This window comes from Vigna umbellata, chromosome 9 (genome assembly GCF_029865625.1).
Source record: "Vigna umbellata cultivar VRB3 chromosome 9, Vumbellata_1.0, whole genome shotgun sequence".
Taxonomy (NCBI): Eukaryota; Viridiplantae; Streptophyta; class Magnoliopsida; order Fabales; family Fabaceae; genus Vigna; species Vigna umbellata.
In genome coordinates this window covers 40776544-40800237 of record NC_142173.1, presented here as the reverse complement: position 1 = coordinate 40800237, position 23694 = coordinate 40776544, and the positions used below count along the sequence as shown (strand labels likewise).

The following is a 23694-nucleotide window of genomic DNA, read 5'->3' as shown; positions in this document are numbered from 1 at the left end:
AGACCAAAATCTAATTCTACAAGTTCTAGCTCATTTTTTATTAACTTAAGGACTTAACAAGTCAGAAATGACTTACCAATATCCCTCCAAAATGACCATTTTGACACAAGACTTAAGATTCAAAATCTCACTAGTTCAAACCCCCAAAATACACTTAAACAAATTTACAAATACTCCATAATGACTATCACTCCATTCTAACACACATATCAGCTAATTCTCATCCAAACAAGTAACAAATGACAAAATAACAGCCCTGAAACAATTGCTTCTTCACCCTAACACCTATTTCTCAAACTCATCTATCAAAACCTAACTTTTTAACTTCACCACCTAAGTATTTGATCCCTCTTCCCTCCAAAAACTTTGAATTAAATTTTCAACATCAAAACAACTTCATATTACATCATTCAAGACAACAAAGACATCCAATTTCATCATATCAAACATAGATCATACAATATGATTACATACACATCTAATTGAACTAACATAACATAATTACTCAAATTAATACTCAATCAAGTTAATAAGCAAACAACCACTAAACTTGCAAGACAATTATAGTTAATGATAAAACATCTAGCTTCCCTTACCTTACACCGAAACAATGGAGCTCTCTACAAACATTGAACTCCTGCTTGGAACTCAAGGGACTCTAGAAATTCCTACAAAACATCGAACAAAGATCAGAGAGAGTCCTTAGGACCTCTGATCAACAGGAAATTAGAAAAGGACATTACAACTCACATGTCACAAAAGATCATTAAGCATGATCTCAATTAAGAACGAAATGAGAAAAATGAGCCAAAACTTACTTGCTCTATTGAAGAAACTGATATGATAGAAACTTAGACCTTGTTGCCGTGGTCAATTAGGTACTTCATGGTTGTTAAAGAGATGACTTAGGAGTTAGAACTCTTAGAGAGAAGATAGATAACTCTAAAAAAGTGATTTTTAGAAAGATGATATATGTTTAGATAATATGACGCGATATAAACTTCTATTTATATTACGAAACTTTTATTATTAAATAAGTCGATCTCATTAAAATAAAATATTCATCTACTTTATATACTTAAATTTTTCGGTTCTTACAAATACAACCATAAATTAAACTAATTTGTATTGGATTTTCTAATATTATAAAAAATTTGTTATTTTATTTATTTGTGTACTTTTATATAAAGTTGGTTATTTTATTTTGTTTATGTACTTTATATATAGAATAAAATGTAATAAAATATAAAATATTTATAATATCTCAATTTTTATTTTTAAATCTAAATATATTTTTATTTTATTAAAAAATATTTATAAATTAAATAAAAAACCTAAAACAAATACTCTCAGTCCAAAAACAATTTTACATACACATAACAAATTTAATTTATAATTTTGTTTTAATAGAAATTATTGTTAGTAATTTTCTTTTAACATTTTATTGATGTGAATATCTATACTTCTATATTTATATATAAAGGATATTCTCATTTTTAGTGTTTACTTTTTTTTCACTTTTTATCATTCAAATTATTGTTTTATTTAAATTTAAAACTACTTTTTTGAAATTTAACTATTTTTTTAAAATAAAACAAATAAAAATTATCTACTAAATAAATATAAGTCATCTATTAAATAACATAAAAATATCTATAGTTAAATTCCAAAAGGTATTTATATTTATTTATATAATTATAATTTCACACGTACTTATACATAGAGCATGTATTTTCATTGGTATTTATGACAACAGTACGTAAGGACGCTTTTTTATTGTACTCTTATAATAGAAATTTCCACGTTCTTTTTTTTTATATATATACTTTTGAACTCAAAATTCTACTATATTTAGACTCTCCTTTTGGGATATGAAAATTTATTCAATTTGACCTTCAAGGTGCATTTTTATAAAATTTGAAAAATAAATTCAAAATATAAGTGTCACGTGAAGCCATTTAATTTCATGAAATAAAACTAATTAAAAAAATTTGGTCCCAATAAAATAAAAATGTTTTAATTTCGATTCTTGTAAAAATAATATTTCATTCCTAAAAATTAAATTATTATTCTTAGTCCCTACAATATACTTCTTTTTGTTTAATTCTAAGTACAATACATTTTTTATTATAATCCTTCTAAATTTGGAAATTACTAGTTTACTCCTAAATTTTGTTTTAACGTAAATAAATCATATTTATTTTAAAAATTCTAAAAAGCCATAATTGTAATAACTTTCTACCTGGGATAGTGTCATCATTCATTAACAGATGTCACATGAAATATGGATAAAAACAAAATTTAAATATTTCAAGACATAAATACTAACTTTTTTTTATAAAGACTAAAATAAAAACTCATTAATTTTAGTAATATCACTAAATTACTAAAATTTAATATAATTGTACATGACCAAAATTATATTTAATTTATTCATTATAATCTTAACTATTTTCACTATCCCAATTTTTTCCCCAAACATTGTCACTGCACATGTTTCATCCACAAAACTTAGAAAAAAAAGAAGAAAGAAAACTCATGTCATTGTCAACCACCTCATATGAAAATTGTCTTCTTTTTTCTCTCAATTAACTTCAAAACTTTTGAGTTCTAAGCAAATTTTGTCATCAACAACATGAACATGTATCTTTGTCATGTATGGTTTTATAAAAAGAGTGGTCAATCAATATAGTTAAATCATCCATCACTTTGAGTCTATATTCAGCAATTTTTTTTAAATCACCACCTTACACATTTATAAATTTTTATATTTTAAATTATACAATTGAGAATATAACTTTTTTATTTTGTAATGTATTTTTTATTTTATATTTTACAATGTATAATTCAAAAAAACATTTTTTTAAATAAATGTACAATTTAAAACACATTCGTATTCTGAATAAATATTTCAAAATGTATTTTTTGTGTTCCAAAAAATATAATTTAGAATATAAAAAAAATTGTATTTCCATATAGTCCATAATACAAAATATACAAGATTGTAAGTTAAAATTATAATGGCATGAAAGGATTAATTTAGTCAATGCTCCAAATTCAACTGTACATGATAACTAACCATAATGGTTTACAACCAGTTTCTACCAGTTTCTTCTTACACCTTCGCATATTTATTTTTGCACCCCACATTAAAGAAACATCTCATTTTTGTCATTTTAGACTGTGTAATCCAAAATAAAAAAATGTATTTTAAATTGTCATTTTTCACTTTGTGAATTAAAAAATTTAGAAGTTATTTTTTTTAAAAAAAAACAATTATCAGATCGTACAATTAAAAAGTAAAAAATAAATTCCAAGTTATATAATGTAAAAACAAAAAATATTAAGAAAAAAAAGAGTTTTTAGATTACATGATTTAAAATTAAATTTTTATTTTTCTATTATACAATCCAAAAAATAATTTTTTTAAATCTTTTTTTGAATAATTCAGAAATATTTTTATTTTCAAATTATACGAGTTTGGAAATCATTTTTAATTTATAGATTCTACAGTCCAAAAGAGTAAGATTAGAGTTTTTTTAATTTGGGGGTGTAGAGAGAAATACATGGAGGTGGAAGAAGTGTCCAGATTTTATTTTTGGGTTTTTCTTATTTCTTTACCATTTGTTTATGAAACAATTATGCAGATCAGTAGGATACTAACCCTTCATTTTTATGATTGTTTAAAGTTAATGTATGTTACTAGGCTTACACAGTCTTTTAAGTCTGATAAAATGATTTTTTTATTTATTTTGATTTATGCGAAATAAATTATCTGTTTTTACTTTTTCTAAAATTGAAAATTATTATTTTATTTATGTGTTTTACAAGGTTTTAATGATTGTCACAAAGTGAAATAGAAATATTAAGAAAAGCTTAATTTCTCTCTTGCCATGGAGCTAATTTCATAGAATTAACCAATTTGATAAAAGATTAATGAAGGAGTGGAACTAAAAGGTATGATCATAATAGAGACAAAACTTGTTATAAAATTATGAACATGAAATATTTTGTTATAGTAAAGTGCATGGAGAACTAAATGTGATTTTGACACGTACATAGAGAGAAAGAGCGTTAACTTTCTACAACTGTCCAGAGAATTCCACGTGTGAACAAAAATGAAGAGGATGTTTCCAGAAGGTGTGGACAATTACTCTAGATCTTTCTTAACTCTTCCCAAAATTCTTCTATTTATATTTTCTGCACTGACCATCACTCAACTAACTTAATCCGAAAAAGATAATCCTTTCTAGATTCTCGGAGAGCACAAACTAAGGTTGGTAAATTCAATGATGTTTTTCTCTTGTATGTTTATGTTTTCTGAGGTTGTTTTTTTTATTGGGTGGTGAATTCAGAATCTGAGTTTTTGTGGGTTGCATTGGCGTGTGAGAAACGAAGATGAGCAGAGTTGGTGATTCGTTAAACGTGGATTTGGCGGCTGCAGTGAACAACCTCTTCAATATTCCTGAAACCATGGAAAAGTTCATGTTTCCTTCTTCTCGTGCCCATGACCACCATGAGAGCAGAGGGGTTTCTAGCATCATTCCAGTGGACATTTTAGACACTACGAAGGAATTTATATTCTTCATGGATGTTCCTGGTCTCTCCAAGTCTGAAATTCAGGTACATGACATGATGCCTCATCATCCCAATGTTCTTCCTTTCTAGTGTGTGTATAAGAAATTGGAGATTGTGTTAAAAGTGTGATGTGTTGAAATGTATATGCATTTTGCTTGCAGGTGACAGTTGAAGATGAGAAGACACTTGTGATACGAAGCAATGGGAAGAGGAAACGCCATGATGGAGATGATGAAGGGTGCAAGTATCTTAGGCTGGAGAGGAGAGGGCCTCAGAATTTGCTGAGGAAGTTCCGTTTGCCTGAGAATGCCGATGTGTCTGCAATCACAGCTAAATGCGAAAATGGGGTTCTCACTGTAGTTGTTGGGAAGCACCCTCCTCCAAAATCCAAATCTGTTCAAGTTGCTATTGCATGAGTTGAGAGTGTTTATGTGATCTTGAATAGTGTAATGAAATGTGATCAATGGTGAATCTTCATCAAACACTTCATTTTGATCTATACTTGACATTTTTATCAGAATTTAAAATTGTACGACTGCCACCAAAGATGATAGATAACAAAACCACTAATAAATTGAAATTTGATTTTTGGTTGACTAAATTGTATATTGCACAAAAGATACATCCAAATGAAGATATGGATTGATACAGGGCCATTAAATTAAACAGCCACAAGCAATACAATTTAGAAGCAGTCAAAACTGATAGCATACAAGAATAACATGGTGATACTTCCTTGCCTGATATGGAATTTCTCAAAAATTGTTATAACAAAACTGTTGATGCATTCCTAAAACTCAATCTGGCCATAGCCATCTTTTGTCTCGGTCAATGCAGCTAATTTACTTTTTTCTTTTCTTCGATTTGTTTGACTTGTTTTTCTTAGGGGAAGCTTTCTTCTCAGTGTGGTCATCATCTTCCATTAGATGCTCAAACTCTTCATAACTTGCAAATGGAGATACACCTTTCTTACCACCACTTTTATGTTTTCGTTTTCTTCTGCCAACTTCCTCCCCATCACCATCAGAGCCATCATCAACATCTCCGATCTCAATATCAATGGCATCATCATCAGCATCAGCATTATCATCACTGCCAACATCGTCAGTTGGAGCATCATCTTCCTCCCCTATATCAGCGGGTATATCCATATCCATCTCACCGTCACTAACATCACCAATCAAGTCCTCATCTTCCTCACCGGCAACTTCATCCAAATCATCATAATCATAGTCAGTGTCTGGTCCCAAAGATGGATCAGTAGAATCCAACAGATTCTCTATCTCTTCATTATCACTCTCATCCCCACCATCAACCTCACCATCATCAATATCAAACAACTCCTCGGCTGCCTCCTCATCAGCTGACTTCTTTTTCTTTTTCTTCGATTTAGTAGTAGAGCTCATTTTGTTTGTGTAGAACTTGTGGAAGACAAGATCCTCGGGGGGCACATCTGCCTCCGCTAGTGAAAGAATTTCTGCCCCAATCAATTGATTGTTGACATCCATCTGCAAAATAAAGAAACCAGTTAACAAGCTGAATCAGGAGGCTAGATAAGAGAATGGGACATTACTAGATTGAAAAGTCTACACTTTTACCTGCTTGGCAGGTTCAATCTGAGAACCACCATGCCATGTGCTTTGCTTGGGTTTTTTCTCCATGAATTTGTCTAGGAAAGCTGTCATGGAGAGATCATTTAATGGATTTCCATTATAGACAATATTGGCACCGGAAAGAAGAGTTTGGGCCATGGTAGAAACTGAAGGATGTGCATGTGAAGCAAGCACCATTAACTCCCACCAACTTACACGGTCTGCATTGCTATAGGATGAAGAAAATATGTAACGTACGATGTACAAGATAAAAATGTCACAAAGAAAGATCTGGCTCTAAATGAGAAAATGAACTTTTAAAATACAAATACATGCATCACAATCTCTAAAGATGCTGCCTTTTTCATTGGTCAGTTTTAAGAAGATTTTATCTTCCGAAATAAATACCCCACCTTGTGTTTTTTCATTTTAACAGTTCCACATGAAATTGCTTTGAGCAAACAATGGAAAAAAGAATTGTATATATTAATATCTGAAATGACGACTAGTTGCAAAATCGAATAATTACCAGTACGAAGGCTCTCTGTGTCGTGGATCGTAGCCTCCACGAAGGGAAGACTTCTCAGCAGATAATTGTGACTGTGAACTTTCATTATTAGATACAGATTTTGATTTTTTTGATTCCTTATGAACAGTTTCATCCTTTGCAAGCAGAAATCCCGCATCCTCTGAACCATCGTCATCAGAATCATCATCTTCAGAAGCTGCAGGAAGATCATCTTCACTCTCTGAAGAACTGGCGTCAGCATTGGGGTCCTCGCCATTCTTTGCAACTGCAACATCATCCTTTTGTTTATTTGATAAAGAGCTGGGTTCATTATCAGGTTCTATAACATCTTCAAAGTGTTCAAGTTCATCATCTAGAGACTCGTTCTGCAACACCATATTCCTACAAGAGAAGATGGTGTTAGAATATCCTCTATTTATCGTTATTATATTATCATTATAGTGTCTAAAGTTACTCTATCATGATTATATTATATTTAGGGTTATTCTATTTTTTATGATTATATTATGTCTAGGTTACCCTATCTATTATATACTCTTGTATCAATTTATTCTTATAAATAGAAAAAATTATGATATACTCTTGTATCAATTTATTCTTATAAATAGAAAAGATTATAAGAGAGACCAATTAAGCCTTCTAGGATTATTTTATACTTTAACTCTCAAGTGTGTCTAGAATTATTTTACACTTTTTTCTGGTCAAACGTGTTATGGAAGAATCCTGTCACAAAATTCTCAGTGCAGACTTATATAGGAAATATATGTTTTTCACACTAACATAAAAGTAGTGGCAATGGCAGTGAAAGAAAAAAGCAATTACCATAAAGGTGGTCTGGCTTTAAGAAGTTCGGAAAGAAGAAAAAGGCAAGCACAGGCATATTGTGGTGGCTGCTGAAGTGCAATCTGAAAAAACAAATGTTCAGTAGTATGTGTAAGAAGAAAAACGTAGAGAAAGGGCAGTTTAATAATCACCTGCATTAGACGTTTAGAAAATGCTGCTACACGCTTTAAATTAACATCCTTTTTCATTGCTCGGAGGAGAAGTGCAATAAACATTTCTGCCTGAGGACAAACACATTAGAAAATTCTACAGATTATTGAAGAAGATTATTGAAGAATAGTATAAGCACCCATATTTTTATCAAAAGAAAATGTAAGAAAAAAAAAAAGTTTTCTTGCCTTGGATGTATACATGGCAGCTGGAAGCAAAAGTTTGGAATACAAAGCACGGTAAAACCGATCACTGGCTATCTGATTTTTGGATGAAATTTTATCAAGAAGCATCAGTGCTTGAACACCTACATTAAAATTCTTAGAATGAACCTGCAAGTTTGCAGAACCTTAAACCTTAAGATATCGAGGTAATGATGAATACTAATGCAACCATAACATACTGCATACAGTTTTTATTTGCTAACAAATTAGTAATTACCAGTTGGAAAAGTACTGGTGTTTGGACTTCAACAATGTCATCAGCTTCATTACTTGAGACAAAAGGAAATGTTCTATTCACGCCCTATGCCAATACCAAATGAAATACCAGATTACAACTGAATTTAACATGATAAAAAAGGTCACAAATATTAACATATATTATTATCATATTTACAGTTAGGAGAACTGATAAAAGCCGAGAGTCCAATTCCACATGTGATTCTGATAACTCTTTTGACTTGTCCTCTTTTGCATTTCCCTTGCCCTTGCCCTTGCCGCTTTTATCAAGCTTCTGGTTACTGGTTGCATTTGTGATTAAAACCTGAAGGTGTCCAATTGTAAATATTTTCCCGTTCAATTATTTTTTAGCTTGAGTAAACAAAGTCATAATATTTCAGATAAGAAAAGCTTCAAGGAAAGAAAAACCAATACCTTAAACAAAGCAAAATATACATCTATAAGACGTTTTGCCACTTTAGGTCCATCTCCTTTATTTGTTAGGCGGATTTGGCTCAAGAAATTAATCTACAAAAGTAGAAAAAGCAGCCAATGAGATTCTTCGAACAGACCATAAGTTTAAGAAAATTTAATTTAAGAAAGTAATCTAAAATTGAAGGGCCATTTCAGAAACCACAGAAAAGTGGTTTCAAACAGATATATTATACGATGCATAATATTTTCATTGATCAAGTAACAACAAAAGGTAAAAAAATACACAGTGACTCCTACTTTGCAGAAAATGATGTAAGAAAAGGTGAGGATCAAACTATAGTACATACAGCGTGGTACTGTGATCGTGGTCCTAAATGAGGCCGGAAAAGAAAAGAATCCACCTCGTCAATAACCACAGCCTGTATAGAAAAATTAACAAGAAAATAAATCAGTAGCTAAAACAAATTAAGAGGTAAAAGGGAGCCTAAACGTTAATGTGAATCATTGCCAAATATCATGAAACCCCAAAACGTAAATAGTCAATATATTCTTTAAAGGAAAATGAGATAAACGAAGTCATGCAGGCATGAAAACTTTTCAGCCTGCAAAGTTCCTTCAAGTATTTATCTTACTATCAATTACTTAGTGATATCAATAACTTAGTGATATCAATAAACAACAAATATTGGCTTAAACACTAAATATTGGCTACAAAATCATTTATAGATACCCCCAAAGCTGAAGACAAAGGTTGAAACAATAGACACATTGATAAATGTTCATACCTTCATGTTTGGGTGGTCAGACAAAAGGTTGGATAAATGAAAGTCAGCATTAGATGCTGCTTTATTATCTGGATCACCAAGCTGAAGCAATATCAAAACCACCCATCAACAAAGTAAAAGAGAGAGAAGCCACATAAAATAAAACAGTCTTAGTAACAGAATGTAGTAGTTCTATAACCGGCTATTGTAATTTTATTGTAACTTGACCACGTGAAGAAGAAACACAATAAATGAAAACTGGACATAGGTCACTGTCAACTCACTTTATTAACAAGTGCAGAAAGTAGTTTGCGTTCTTGCTCTGACTTCCGACTCAGTAGCACATATATGGCCTGCAAGCAAGAAAGGTGAAGATATTAACAACAATACATTCAATACATCTGAGAACATGTTACAACAAGGTGAAGATAAGATCTTATTTAAGCTCGTGCCCATCTCATTAGCTTTTTTAGCTTATTTAATAAGATTCATGCAAAAAACTTACTAAATATACATTTTTAGTATATTCCATCAAGCTTCATGATTTAACTTTCGAAATAAATAATGCTTTGATTAAGTTGTTTAATCAAGGACGCCCTAAATATCTTCACATAATATAAATTACAAAACCGTTCTTAAAAAGATAAAACCGATTGAGGAAAAAAAAAATTCCTATTATTTATTATGAATAAGAACTTTCAAGTATCCCCCAGTAGTTAAGACAAAAATTTTCAGTTTATTAAGTTGATTATAGTAGCAAACCTTTTGCTATAGTAATATTGAGTCACTTTGTAACTTGGAGGGGAATGGGAACCCAAAAAAAAAACAAAAGGAACAAAGTATGAACAGAAAACCAACCTTTAACGCCTTGTTTTTCAGAGCTGGTAGCATATCACGAGATGCTTCTTCAAGGGCAACAACAAAAACGTTCATACCTGAGACGTCAAAAGCTATTCAGTGCATCACTAACAAAAGAGCTTGAGTGGACTGTAAAATGGGTCTCATTGATAATTAGAAATATTCCTCAGGTAAAATGCGTAGAAAAGTGATGTAAGAAGTTTGGACTCGGTGATACAGCTATAAGTAGGCCTAAAATCATTTCTCCTATTCTTCCAAGGCAATATTATGGCTCCTCAAGCAAAATACCAATTAAAGTGACTAAATGCTAACTAGAGTTCAACTATTCTTATTATAATGGAGCACATAATTAAAATGTACAGAAAGCATCCAAAGTTTACGAAACAAAACACGCTATGAGAATATAATTTGCGTGAGAAATTTGTAACCAAGTCAAATCATAGAAATTGATTTAAGATAAAAATGTGAAAATGAATAGTGTTATCACACATACCTCTGCTTCAAACACTCCTCCCAATACCAGAAAAGGAGAAGAGAGTAACCATCTTTAGTTTCAGGAAGATGATTTAGGGGTTGCTGTATCAAGGTCTTCAATTTACGATCTGGTAATAAGCTGCAAGAAAAATAGAGAAAATAACGTATCTGGTCAGAGCGCTGAAAGTCTGAGGCATCACGTGTTTTAATGCTACGCAAGAAAGTCAATTGAATGAAAACTTTCAAAAATTTGCAAACCGCAAAAGTACTTTACATGTAATATTAGAATAACGGGCCTGTTGGGAGAGTAACATGAGATGTGTGCAAAGGAGAAAGACAGAAATATATTATTATCTTTCAAATTTGACAACATTCTAAAACTTTAGTCATGTTAGAATAATTATCATCATGTCTTATTTATTATGACTATATCGTGTTTAGGATTAGGATTATTCTATTTATCATGTATTTTGTATTAAACTTTCTTATATATATAGAATGAAAGTGGTAGGATCTTTTAAACCTTGGAGAATTATTTTCCAGTTCCATAGATTAAATCCCATTCTTACAACTTTTTTTGAAAGCTCTATGAATTATATTTCAATGATAAAATAATTTTTCACAGGGGAGTGGAAAAATGCACACCTTGCAATAAATAATTCTTGCAGTGCTTCAAAACCCGTCAAGGCATGCCGCTTCCCAACCTTGGATGTCACCATTCCTAGTTTAAACAAGAAACACTGTCAATAGCTCAACTGTAAAGACACGGTATGAATATAGTGAGAGAGTCAGTCTCACTGGTAACACATAATTGAGTATGAATATAGTGAGAGAGTCAGTCTCACTGGTAACACATAATTGAGAAGCAAGATCATAAAATTGCTATTGCATAGCTGCAGATGAAACTAATAGCAAGTGCAACACTCATCCTTTACTTTTCAGCTCTCCTACTTCTACAACACAATTCCACAAACACTTAAAAGAAGAACACCCGTGTAAGAACTATAGCTCAAACTAGACATAAATAACTAACTCATCACAAAATCCAATTAATGATACTGAAAACAAGAAAGAAATTATGACACTAGATTATCCCCACCAGTGAACATTCTTAACTTACCCAAAAGAGCGTCAAGAGAACGCAAATTTGCCATTGGATTATCCCCCACCAACACAGCAAAAGCAGACACTTTATCAGCAGCAGTCCCGGACCTCTGCGTTGAAACCAACATCCTGATATCACCACTTTTCCCCCTTGATGACTCATAATCATTAGCATACTGTGCCATCAACCTCTCCCCCAACTCCCTCTTCTTCTCCACGAACCCTTTCCAAGCTTCCACATCCGTTAACTCCACCCTCTTCCCTTCTCCAATCAATTTCCTTTCCAACTCCGTCATGTCCTCAAACCACACTCCCAAACCAATTGCTTTCATCAAAGGAAGCTTTGGCAGGTTCCTGAACTTGTTGAACCCCTTTTCCGTACTGGAACCATTCTCCAGTGACAGAACTGGGGGTTTCGGTTTGGGTTCGGATTTGGGGTTAATCTTCTGGTGGGGTCCATTGTTTTTGCTCAAAGTTTTGTTCTTTGGCTTCTGGGTGCTTTGGGGTGTGGCTTTTTCAGGTGGTTGTTGCTTCTTTGGGGGCTTGTTCGTCTTAGTTTTGCGGAAATCGACATCGTTGAACCCTGAGTGGGAGTGTGATGTGGATAATCCAAGCGAGGAAGCGAAGGAGGCAACGTCTGATTTGAGGATTTCAACATCTTCTGGTTTGTTTGACTTGCTGGTCTTCAATTTCACCATAGCTGTATACAGAACAAAAGAAGAACCACCAGTTTCAGAGAACGAAATAGAATTAGGTAGGGTTTAAGAAACTGTTGGGCCTCACTCACATAAAACACTACTTTTAGGCCCAAAACACATATCCTTCTGTGTATAATTTAAGAAAATAAAATACTGATCATTTTTTTTTCAAAGATTTTGTATACAATAATTATCAAAAGTGGTTATCTACTATAAAACATAATTGTCACAAGTAATCTAAATATTTATAAAAAATATTTAAATATATAAATTACAATTAGATTTATGATAAATATTTCGTACAATTACATACTATTATTTATAATATATTTCTATATTTATAACAATTTTAAACATTTATAACAAAAAAATATTTACATGTGTAAAATTATATGATTATACGATGTAACCCACATGGTAGTTAATGTGATAAAAGAAATACTGATTATTATAAAAAATTATTTTCTACAACTATTTTTCTAAATATACATTTTGTTCTTATTTAAACAATTGTTATATTAATTAATTTGTTGGTTATGAATAACAACCTCATGTTTAGAATGACTTATGCAATAAAATTATGAGCTATGATGTATTTATAATATAATAAATTAATTAATATTTAATTTAATTTATAATATAATAACTTATGCAATAAAATTATGTTATTTGGATAAATAACTTATGAGCTATGATGTATTTTGTAAATAAAAAACATAGAAGTTAAACCATAGAAATCAACTCATTTTATTATCCCAATGTATATTGTTTTTTTACAGTACTGAACTTACATCACTGTCACTGTTTAAATTTAAACAAAGTTTAAATTTAGACAAGAAAATAAAGTTCTCCAAAACAATATTTTTTATTGATCCTGCTCATTGGTTAGCATTCTGTTATTGGGCTTGTTCGTAGGTTGTTCATCTTTTAATTGAGCCTGCTTGTTGACTGGCCTTAGCCTAAAAAATAAAAAGCCCATTGGTGAAACCCATTAGGGTTTTCTACTTTATATTACAAACGAATTAGGGTTTCCACTCTGAGGTTATTTGCTGTAGTCAGAAACACTAAGGTTTTCAAGCTCTTGTTTGGGAGCTTGCGAGAGGTAACAATGGCCGCCACAACCAACGCCGCTGCCCCGCCGCGCCAGCTCTCTCAAAAGGAAGCCGACATCCAGATGATGTTGGCAGCCGACGTTCACCTCGGCACCAAAAATTGTGATTTTCAAATGGAGCGCTACATCTTCAAGCGCCGCAACGATGGTAACTAACATTTTTATTTTATCTCTATCGATATACAATAGACAACAGCGTTGTGTTATACAATTTTGAATCTGCAATAGCTACAGGAGCGCAATATGGTTTTGATTTGTTGTGGTGTGGATTTGGTATTAGGTATTTACATTATCAACCTTGGTAAGACATGGGAGAAGCTTCAACTTGCTGCTAGGGTTATCGTTGCAATTGAGAACCCTCAGGATATTATTGTGCAATCTGCTCGGCCTTATGGTCAGAGAGCGGTTCTCAAGTTTGCCCAGTACACTGGTGCTCATGCCATTGCTGGAAGGCACACTCCTGGTACCTTTACCAATCAGCTCCAAACCTCTTTTAGCGAGCCTCGCCTCCTTATCCTCACGGATCCAAGAACAGATCATCAGGTTCATGATCTACCTAAACAGTAATATGTGAAATGCATATGTTTCTCTTTAGCTTCATTTGATTTGGTAGTTAATCTAATTTTCCGTTAAGGAATATAATGGGGATTGTTGATCAATGTTTTGCGGACAACACCTCTTGGGATGATGATTTTTTTGGTTTTTTTGTTTCGTGTTTTTCCTTCCATGCTGTTGCCTGCGTTGTGATTTTAACATACATGGGTTTATTTTTGCAGCCCATTAAGGAAGCTGCTCTTGGAAACATTCCAACCATTGCTTTCTGTGACACTGACTCACCCATGAGGTATGTTGACATTGGGATTCCTGCCAACAACAAGGGCAAACACAGCATTGGGTGTCTCTTTTGGCTTCTTGCCAGGATGGTGTTGCAAATGAGGGGTACCATTCGTCCTGGCCTCAAATGGGATGTTATGGTAAGTATTTTCTTGGTCTACTTTTCTTAGTGGCATTGTTAATGAGCTTATTCGGTATAATTTAGAGAGAGGCAGACTTTTGGGAGGATATTGAAGGAGTTTGTTTTCTTAATCTTTTGTTTGATGCAGGTGGACTTGTTCTTCTATAGAGAACCAGAGGAGGCTAAGCAACAAGAGGAGGAGGAAGCTCCTGCTGGTGATTATGCCATCACTGACTATAATCCTGGTGCTATTGCTGCTGATGGCCAGTGGCCCGGTACAATTGATCAATCGTGGACAGATGCAGTTCCACAACCTATTCCCGCTGTACCTGGCGTCAACTGGGGAGCGCCACCCTCTGCAGATGCACCTGGTACATCATTAATTTGTTTTGATAAACACGAAACTAAACTGAGTTATTTTACGTATTCTATTGTTTTATATATATTGTCATCTTTAATGTTGACTGACCGTTGCATCTGTTAGTTTTTGTTTTGGTTGTCTTTTATCTTTAATTTGTGACATGATGCAAATACAAAATGCATGTACATTTGTGATGGCTGGATCTTTGCATTCATTTTTTGTGTAATAATTGCAGTTGCAGGAGATTGGGGCGAGGCTGTTCCACCGCCACAACAAATCCCTCTTCCTTCATCCGGAGTTGAATCTGTCCAAGCAAGTGGCTGGGATTAAATTATTGTTTTTGATTCTATGATTTTGCCCCGTGTTGCAATTTAGTTTACTCTTTGGAAGTAAAATATGGATCAGTTTTTTTGTAGAAAGGAACTTTTTTGGTTTGAGTGTCAGAAATATTTTTATTAACAAACATGGAATGTTAGGTAATATGATGTCTTTGGAAATTCGTTACTCACTATTTATATTCAGTATTTCGATTATTTCGTGATTGTTGAACCGATATCCTCGGTTCTATACCGGAGCAGTTCATAGAAATCTAATTTGGCGAAGATGATACATTTTTTCTTAATTTTATAGAACCTTTACTGGAATTTGCTTTATCTTTTTAACTGTATGCCTTTGTTTTCCACCTTCATCTACGTTGATTTTTCTGCATGCGTAATTGAGAATGGGGTTTTGATATTGAATATATTATCCCTGAAAGTAGTATTTTATTTAGACATGTAAAGAGATGAGGCCATTTAGCATACATAGATTTTCAGATGTTCACTACGTCGAGGAAGATTGCAAGCTTACACCAGATTTCAAACTTCATAGTGTTAATACGAAGTAAATTTAATCAGCCTCTAGTTTTTCAAGTTTTCGCGACGTGTTTGTTCTTGGAAATTTAATAATGATTCAGTAAACATTTTAGATTTGAATTTGTATAGTTTACAAGATTCTGAAATTAGATGTTACTATCTTTTTTGCAAACGTTAAGTCCGATTCCGACTTTTTAAATTTCGTATGGAATGGCTATGTAGATATCTCTCAAATGTATATTTACCTTTATTTTGTTTAAGTTTTGGAATTTATATATCTTTGCTTATTTAATAATTATTTGATATTTTATACGTGTGTTTCAGATTTATATAAATCTTTTTATTCATATTGACATCGAACAAAAGAAATCTTTGATATTTATATAATTCTTTGTATTGATATCGACATTGGACAAAAGAAAACGTATTATTTTAAAAAAAATTATTTGATAATATATTATTATTTTTAGTGGTTTTATTTTTGTAAAAGATATTTACACTATGAAGTGACATAGGAATGGATGTATACTAAGATGATCAAAATGTTTTCAATCATGTTATTATGGATCGGATCATTCGTGTATTATAGAAAAAGAACTCAAGATATTTTATATATCTTTCAATTTTGAATGAATATACATAAAGAACTGATATTTGATATATCTTTCAATTTGGAATGAATTTGATTAGATATCTTACAAATAGAATGACTTATTTTTCCTATCCAGTTCTTCCACCACCGCCAACTTACTTAAATTCAGGCATAATATACCTTTTTAGTGAATCATGATTAGTTTTTCACATTAAACGGAGATATATCATTTTCTACCATTTTTTACTACTGTATTGTGTAAAAATAGTAGTCAAATTACAACTATTTCATAAGATATATATATATATATATATATATATATATATATATATATATATATATATATATATATATATATATATATATATCAAAATTGTATATATAATTTGTAAAATTTATTCATATTCTAAGAATTGTATATCCAATTTATTCACTAACATATATTATTTTATATAATCATGTCAAACTTAAGATACAACCCAAATAACACTAAAGTTTTTTTTAGCTCGGAATTAGAGGACAAAACTAAGTATTATAAGTTGTCCCTTTTTACTTTTATTTTATTAGATAAATGTTTTTGTATCATCTTAATAAAATTGAAGTAAATATATGAGAATGGAAGTTTGTGAATTAGAAAAGTGAATACATGGTTCAAAAATGAATTTTGTGTAATTAAAAGAGGGAGGTAGGAGACTCATTGTTGATGAATTGGAAGTAAAATAATGAGTGTCAATGCTAATATATACTTGGAAAACATTTCCACAACGAAAAGTTGTGAACTTTTTTACAACGTCATGGATGCCAATTAGAACATTTGAAAATAGAGTTTTACAATTTTTAATGTATCGTTGGAGGGTATTTTGGAAAGGATGAGGGAGAAAGACAAAAATCCTTTTCAGTGGTTTCTCATTCTTCTTTCGTTCTCTTCTTGGTTTCTCTCACTCAAATCTTAAACTCCTATCTCCGTCTCCATCATTGGTCTTGGTCCGTCTTGTTGTGCTATTTTGCTATGCTCTTTGTGTGTGGCGCGAACCACCATTGAAGCCGTCTCCCACCTCCCTCTCCATCATTGGTCTTGGGTTTTCTCGCTCTCGTCTTTTGTTATTGTCTTTGTGTGTGGCGCGAACCACAACCTTCGTCTCATTATTGGTGTATTGGTGTTGCAGAAACCAACACCTCGTCTCCACCATTTGTGCATTGTGTCTCTTTGCCGCAAGCCACCTAGGTTGGCTCACCAACCCACATAGTTTAATTTAATTATTTATTATTTTGTGTTTCAATATTATTAGTTAACATTTTTTTACCGTATTGTAAATAAAAAAAAAGATATTTCAAAAGAGCAATATATTATAAATTTATCCATTCAAGACTCTAATATTATAAATGGATAATGACACAAAAATTATCAATATTATAAACTTATTTATTGGCTTTTCGGGTTTGCTTTTGGATTACATTTGAGTTGTATGTTAATTTTTTTTTATTTTGAATTGTCTTTGGTGTTTATCATTTTAGAGTGAAATTATTTAAATTTGAATTATAAAAAAATTATAATTTTATTTTTATTTTAAATAAAAACTTGTAATTAAGTGAGCCAATGTATCCCACCACCCATGGTGAGCCGAGTTGGGTTCAAACCTTTTTAACTCTCTAATAAATGAGTCGGGTTTGGTTGGTTCACTAAGTGGTCAACTCGTGGTGGATTGGACCGGGTTGGGGCGGGTGGCCCGCTGTGACAATACTATTATAAATCCCTTCAAAGCATTACATATCTACATTAGAAGCCTTCTAGTTTTCTTATGGTCAGTTTGGTTGGGGAGAAATGGGGGATATAAGAGGATAAAATTACTCAAGGTTGTTTGGTTGAGAGAAAGAGTGGAGAATGTTTTTAAATAGTGGGATCCATTGTATTATTTTTCACTTGTTTCTATTTATCTGTCTATCTCGTTTCCATCTCTTCTTTTTTTCTCTTGAACTAGACATATTTAGCTTTCACTTTATTTCTTACATAATTCCAAAAATTTGTGTGTTTTCATTTAACTTATTTATCTTTTCTGTGCCGAAAAGGTCAGTAGTAATGGATATATCCATGATTATCTTATTAGAAACAAAGATTGAGTTCCGGAGGGTGTGAGCTGAACTTTAAAAGAATTTTCAGAATGGATGAAGTGTTTTCTTTAAATTATAGATAGAAATTTTCGATAAAGTTGTTAACCTCAAAAGAAATGCCAAGATAATGTTCTTTAGTTTTCCATATTAATAAGAATTGATTGTGATTCAAATTTCAATAGGCAAGTATAAGGAGAAGAAAAGAACCAATAAGTTATATTGGTTTAGTCTCACAAAAGAGCTACATTTGGTTGTCTAATCTTCTTGAATAGATCAATCCACTATCATTCAATGTTTTACAATAACCTCTCAAGAATTTTAGAAAATTAGAATCAAATTTACTTAAATAACTGTTGGTTGAGCTTCTTTGAGAATTTGTATATTTCTTTTTACCGATGGTTAGTTTTGCTGTCATTTTACAGTAATATTATTTTGATTTTCTTTTCTTGATGAACTCTATCATAGGCTAAATGATTATTTTTTCTACAAATGCAGGCAGTAGCCGCTTGGTGCTGAATACAGTCATGTGCTCTGCTAGGGAGAATTCTAATTATGCAATTGCACCACAGGCGAATATTATCTGAAGGAATTTCTAACCCTGTATATTTAATTATCCATCATGCATGCTATCAGAAGCATCGCTGTTTGTGGCACATGTAGTTTTAGCTTGAGAAATAGTGGAGATAGTAATACGGCATCCGTAGTAAAAATTTAAGAATTGTTTATATGGATCGAGGTTAAATTTTTGGAAACAAAATTTTCTATTTTATGTAAAATTTATGCACCAGTTGGCAAACTTTGTGCATAAAAAAAAGGTTGAAATAGGCTTATTTTAATTTGCGAGGTTTTTAAACTAGGAAATACAAATGTGAAAACTTTAAGTAAGATCAAAACTAGTGAGTGTAAGAAACCAAAAATGCATTAAGGGGGAAACTGGATGTTAGTATTATTGAAAGAAGACATAGTAAGAGAAACATCCTTCACGCACGAGATTCTTTTAGAAAAAAGAGTCCGGGAATAAAAGAAACATGTGTTATGCGCATTATTTAAAATGCAGTCTTCGATTATGAACTTAATCCCTTTCAGCTGTCCTTTGTTATTTAAAAAAATACTTATGTAAATTTAAAAATTATTTATTAATGAAATTCTTTTTTTACTACAGTTGTTAATTTGACTCTGGATTTTGTTCACGTGACAAAAAAAATTAGAATCATATAACTTTTCATTTAAAAAATTTTTGGACCAAAATGCCGCAAATGTCACATGGATTAGTTTAGTCTATGGACTTTTTTTTTCAAGAAAAAATCTTATTATTAGACTTTCAGTTTAGATTGGTTTGTCTTTAACTTTTAGTATGAATAGATTTGTCTTGATCTTTGGCCAAATCGACTAAGTTGACCTTAGTCCAGATTCACTCATTTCAACCTTTAATCTAAACTAACTTGACTTGAACTTAAACCCAAATCAACCTAAGTTAGACTGACCAATACCTTCGACTCAGAATGCATCAGTCTCAGCCTTCGACCTAGGCTAGTTGTGTCGACATTCACCTTAGGTCGGTTTGTCTCGAGCATTGCCCCTATTTGGCTCATCTTGACCTTCGGTCTGAATCCAACCGTCTCGACCATTGGCTAATGGTGGGTATGAATTTGGGTTGGAGTCGACTGGACTGAATTTCGCCAAGTTTTAATTAAGACTAACTCAACTGAATTCAGCCAAATTTTAACTAAGACCGACTCAGCTAAATTTCAATAGGGTCAACTCCATTGAATCTAGCCAAAATACAATCGAGGTTGACTCGGTCATATTTTGCCTAAGGTTTTAGGGTTTGAGATTTTGGGTTCTTTAGGGCTTTTGGTTTTTAGGGTTCAAGGTTTTTAGTGTTTAGGACTTTTAGGATTTATGGTGGTGTAAGGTGTAGGGTTTGAAGGTTTAAGGGTTTAGGTGTAAAGTGTAAGATGTAGTGTTTAAAGTTTAGAGTGTATGATTTAAGGTTTAGAGTGTAAGATTTATGTTTTAGGGTGTAAGATTTATGTTTTAAGGTTGAGGGTCCAAGATCCGGGATTTAGGGTTTGGGATTGAGAATTTGAGAGTTAGGGTTTAGAGGTTTGGATTTGGAGTTTTGGGATTTTGATTTAGGGTTTGAGGTTGACACATTTTGATACAGTTGCTAAACATTTTTGATACAGTCAAAATCTTGTAAACTAAACAAATTCAAATCTAGAGGCTGACTAAATTTGCTTGGTATTAGCACTATGAAGTTTGAGATCTTACGTTTAAGCTTGCAATCTTCCTCGGCGTAGTGAACATCTGAACATCTATTTATGCTAAATGACGCCATCTCTTTACATGTCTACATACAATACTACTTTCAGGGATACTTATTCAATATCAATACCCCCATTCTCCATTAAGCATGCAGAAAAATTCAACGTACATGAAGATCGAAAACAAAGGCATACAGTGAAAAGGAAAAGGCAATTCCCAGTAAAGGTTCTATAAAAATGTATCATCTTCGCCAAATTAGATTTCCATGAACTGCTCCTGTATAGAACCTAGGATCTCGGTTCCACAATCACGAAATATTCGAAATACTCAATATAAATTAAGGGTAACGAAGTTCCACAAACATCATATTACCTAACATTCAAGAACCATGTTTGTTAATAATAATATTTCTGACACTCAAACCAAAAAACAAGTTCCTTTCTACAAAAAAACTGATCCATATTTTACTTCCAAAGAGTAAACTAAATTGCAAGACGGGGCAAAATCATAGCATCAAAAACAATAATTTAATCCCAGCCACTTGCTTGGACAGATTCAACTCCGGAAGGAGGAAGAGGGATTTGTTGTGGTGGTGGAACAGCCTCGCCCCAATCTCCTGCAGCTGCAATTTCTAAACAAAAAATGAATGCAAAGATCCAGACATCACAAATGTACACGCATTTTGTATTTGCATCATGTCACAAATTAAAAAAAAAAAAGACAACCAAAACGAAAAGTAACAGATGCAATGATCAGTCAACATTAACGATGACAATATACATAAAACAATAGAATACGTAAAATAACTCAGTTTAGTTTAGTGTATGGTTAAAACAAATTAATGACGTACCGGGTGCATCTGTAGAGGCTGGTGCTCCCCAGTTGACGCCAGGTACAGCGGGAATAGGTTGTGGAACTGCATCTGTCCACGATTGATCAATTGTACCGGGCCACTGGCCATCAGAAGCAATAGCACCAGGATTATAGTCAGTGATGGCATAATCACCAGCAGGAGCTTCCTCCTCCTCTTGTTGCTTAGCCTCCTCTGGTTCTCTATAGAAGAACAAGTCCACCTGCATCAAACAAAAGATTAAGAAAACAATCTCCTTCAATATCCTCCCAAAAATCTGCCTCTCTCCAAATTATACCCAATAAGCTCATTAACAATGCCACTAAGAAAAGTCAACCAAGAAAATACTTACCATAACATCCCATTTGAGGCCAGGACGAATGGTACCCCTCATTTGCAACACCATCCTGGCAAGAAGCCAAAAGAGACACCCAATGCTGTGTTTGCCCTTGTTGTTGGCAGGAATCCCAATGTCCACATACCTCATGGGTGAGTCAGTGTCACAGAAAGCAATGGTTGGAATGTTTCCAAGAGCACCTTCCTTAATGGGCTGCAAAATAAACCCATATATATTAAAATCACAAAACAGGCAACATCAAGGAAAGAAAAACATGAAACATAAAAACCCAAAAATCCTTATCCCAAGAGGGGTTGTCCGCAAAACATGAATCAACAATCACCATTCTATTAAGGAAAATTAGACTAACTACCAAATCAAATGAAGCTAAAGTCAAACATATGCATTTCACATATTACTGTTTAAGTTGAACATGAACCTGATGATCTGTTCTGGGATCCGTAAGGATAAGGAGGCGAGGCTCGCTAAAAGAGGTTTGGAGCTGATTGGTAAAGGTACCAGGAGTATGCCTTCCAGCAATGGCATGAGCACCAGTGTACTGAGCAAACTTGAGAACCGCTCTCTGACCATAAGGGCGAGCAGATTGCACAATAATATCCTGAGGGTTCTCAATTGCAACGATAACCCTAGCAGCAAGTTGAAGCTTCTCCCATGTCTTACCAAGGTTGATAATGTAAATACCTAATACCAAATCCACACCACAACAATTCAAAACCATACTCCCATCCTGCATCTATCGCAGATTCAAAATTGTATAACACGACGCGGCTGTCTATTGTATAACGATAGAGATAAAAAAAAATGTTAGTTACCGTCGTTGCGGCGCTTGAAGATGTAGCGCTCCATTTGAAAATCACAGTTTTTGGTGCCGAGGTGAACGTCGGCTGCCAACATCATCTGGATGTCGGTTTCCTTTGGAGAGAGCTGGCGCGGCGGAGCAGCGGCGTTGGTTGTGGCGGCCATGGCTATGTTAACTCCGAAACAAGAGCTCGAAAATCCTAGTGTTTCAGAGAGTGCAGATAGGACCTCAGAAGAGAAACCGCGCGCCGCAGAAGTTTCGCCAGTGAGTTTTACTTTTTTTAGGCTAACGGGTCAGTCAACCAGCAGGCCCAATTAAAAGATGGACAACCAACGAACAAGCCCAGTAACAGAAGGCCAACCAATGAGCACGACTAATAAAAAGGATTGTTTTCGAGAACATTATTTCTTTGTCTGAAATTAACCTTTGTTTAAATTGAAATAGTGAGTGATGTAAGTTCACTACTATATATATATATATATATATATATATATATATATATATATATATATATATATATAATATATGGTTTAACTTCCATGTTTTAATTTACAAAATATCCTCATCCAGTAATCTTAATAACATAATTTATTGTATAAGTTAAGCAACAAGTTAGATTAGATACAAATATATATTTACCATTTGACTCGAAAAAAAATCATTTATTACTAGTTGGATATTTGTTTAAAAAAATATTTGCAAGTTTAAAAAAATATGTAAATATTCGTAAATATCCAAAAATATTTAAAAATTATATTTTATTAACTTTTAAAATTAAATTAAATTTTAATTTTAATTAAATTTAACTTAATAAATATAATTAGATTTTAATTTTAATTAAATTTAACTTAATAAAATATATATTAAATTTTTATTTTTATGTATCTAATCTTCTTTCAAACAACTTAAGTTAGAAATAAATACATTAAAAGAAGGTAAAGATTACAACCTTACAAGAACACTTGTATAACA

At 32.5% G+C, this 23694-nt stretch overlaps 4 protein-coding genes across 5 annotated transcripts; 2 read left to right on the top strand and 2 right to left on the bottom strand.

The window, feature by feature from the left end:
• Positions 1 to 4129: 4129 nt before the first annotated feature.
• On the top strand, positions 4130 to 5077 carry LOC124832556 (17.4 kDa class III heat shock protein-like). Its single transcript, XM_047306785.2, has 3 exons — positions 4130 to 4276; positions 4356 to 4623; positions 4740 to 5077. The coding sequence occupies exons 2-3, from the start codon at positions 4399 to 4401 to the stop codon at positions 4992 to 4994; spliced, it is 480 nt and encodes a 159-aa protein (XP_047162741.1). The 5' UTR covers positions 4130 to 4276; positions 4356 to 4398; the 3' UTR covers positions 4995 to 5077.
• Positions 5078 to 5126: 49 nt separating this feature from the next.
• Positions 5127 to 12505, bottom strand: LOC148193542 (protein SLOW WALKER 2-like). The gene is made up of 16 exons (XM_088098816.1): positions 11784 to 12505; positions 11309 to 11384; positions 10678 to 10802; positions 10190 to 10260; positions 9616 to 9684; positions 9353 to 9433; positions 8915 to 8986; positions 8568 to 8660; positions 8311 to 8457; positions 8134 to 8217; positions 7881 to 8024; positions 7674 to 7763; positions 7522 to 7604; positions 6700 to 7080; positions 6177 to 6399; positions 5127 to 6086 (listed from the first exon to the last, which is right to left on the bottom strand). The coding sequence occupies exons 1-16, from the start codon at positions 12463 to 12465 to the stop codon at positions 5421 to 5423; spliced, it is 3087 nt and encodes a 1028-aa protein (XP_087954942.1). The 5' UTR covers positions 12466 to 12505; the 3' UTR covers positions 5127 to 5420.
• Positions 12506 to 13495: 990 nt separating this feature from the next.
• LOC148193541 (small ribosomal subunit protein uS2) lies at positions 13496 to 15425 on the top strand. Its single transcript, XM_088099697.1, has 5 exons — positions 13496 to 13724; positions 13857 to 14119; positions 14353 to 14550; positions 14680 to 14902; positions 15128 to 15425. Exons 1-5 carry the CDS (start codon positions 13574 to 13576, stop codon positions 15220 to 15222), a joined length of 930 nt encoding a protein of 309 aa, XP_087955823.1. The 5' UTR covers positions 13496 to 13573; the 3' UTR covers positions 15223 to 15425.
• Positions 15426 to 21030: 5605 nt separating this feature from the next.
• LOC124832553 (small ribosomal subunit protein uS2) lies at positions 21031 to 22987 on the bottom strand. Of its 2 annotated transcripts, none has more exons than XM_047306781.2 (5): positions 22736 to 22987; positions 22342 to 22604; positions 21918 to 22115; positions 21566 to 21788; positions 21031 to 21346 (listed from the first exon to the last, which is right to left on the bottom strand). In XM_047306781.2, the coding sequence occupies exons 1-5, from the start codon at positions 22884 to 22886 to the stop codon at positions 21243 to 21245; spliced, it is 939 nt and encodes a 312-aa protein (XP_047162737.1). In that variant the 5' UTR covers positions 22887 to 22987; the 3' UTR covers positions 21031 to 21242. The 2 variants fall into 2 exon arrangements, with proteins under 2 accessions (XP_047162737.1, XP_047162738.1); XM_047306782.2 differs by having other exon boundaries at positions 21031 to 21337.
• Between the last annotated feature and the right edge of the window lie 707 nt (positions 22988 to 23694).

Bases quoted from the DNA above. Each gene is read 5' to 3' on its own strand.
- LOC124832556 (XM_047306785.2), top strand. From the start codon at position 4,399: ATGAGCAGAGTTGGTGATTCGTTAAACGTGGATTTGGCGGCTGCAGTG. The intron at 4,624-4,739 runs GTACATGACATG...TTTTGCTTGCAG, and splicing joins TCTCCAAGTCTGAAATTCAG to GTGACAGTTGAAGATGAGAA.
- LOC124832553 (XM_047306781.2), bottom strand. From the start codon at position 22,886: ATGGCCGCCACAACCAACGCCGCTGCTCCGCCGCGCCAGCTCTCTCCA. The intron at 21,789-21,917 runs GTAAGTATTTTC...TGTTTGATGCAG, and splicing joins GCCTCAAATGGGATGTTATG to GTGGACTTGTTCTTCTATAG. The intron at 21,347-21,565 runs GTACGTCATTAA...TTTTTTGTTTAG, and splicing joins AGCCTCTACAGATGCACCCG to AAATTGCAGCTGCAGGAGAT.
- LOC148193541 (XM_088099697.1), top strand. From the start codon at position 13,574: ATGGCCGCCACAACCAACGCCGCTGCCCCGCCGCGCCAGCTCTCTCAA. The intron at 14,120-14,352 runs GTTCATGATCTA...TTATTTTTGCAG, and splicing joins ATCCAAGAACAGATCATCAG to CCCATTAAGGAAGCTGCTCT. The intron at 14,551-14,679 runs GTAAGTATTTTC...TGTTTGATGCAG, and splicing joins GCCTCAAATGGGATGTTATG to GTGGACTTGTTCTTCTATAG.
- LOC148193542 (XM_088098816.1), bottom strand. From the start codon at position 12,465: ATGGTGAAATTGAAGACCAGCAAGTCAAACAAACCAGAAGATGTTGAA. The intron at 8,025-8,133 runs GTAATTACTAAT...GCAAACTTGCAG, and splicing joins CACCAGTACTTTTCCAACTG to GTTCATTCTAAGAATTTTAA. The intron at 7,605-7,673 runs GTGATTATTAAA...TTGTTTTTTCAG, and splicing joins TTTCTAAACGTCTAATGCAG to ATTGCACTTCAGCAGCCACC.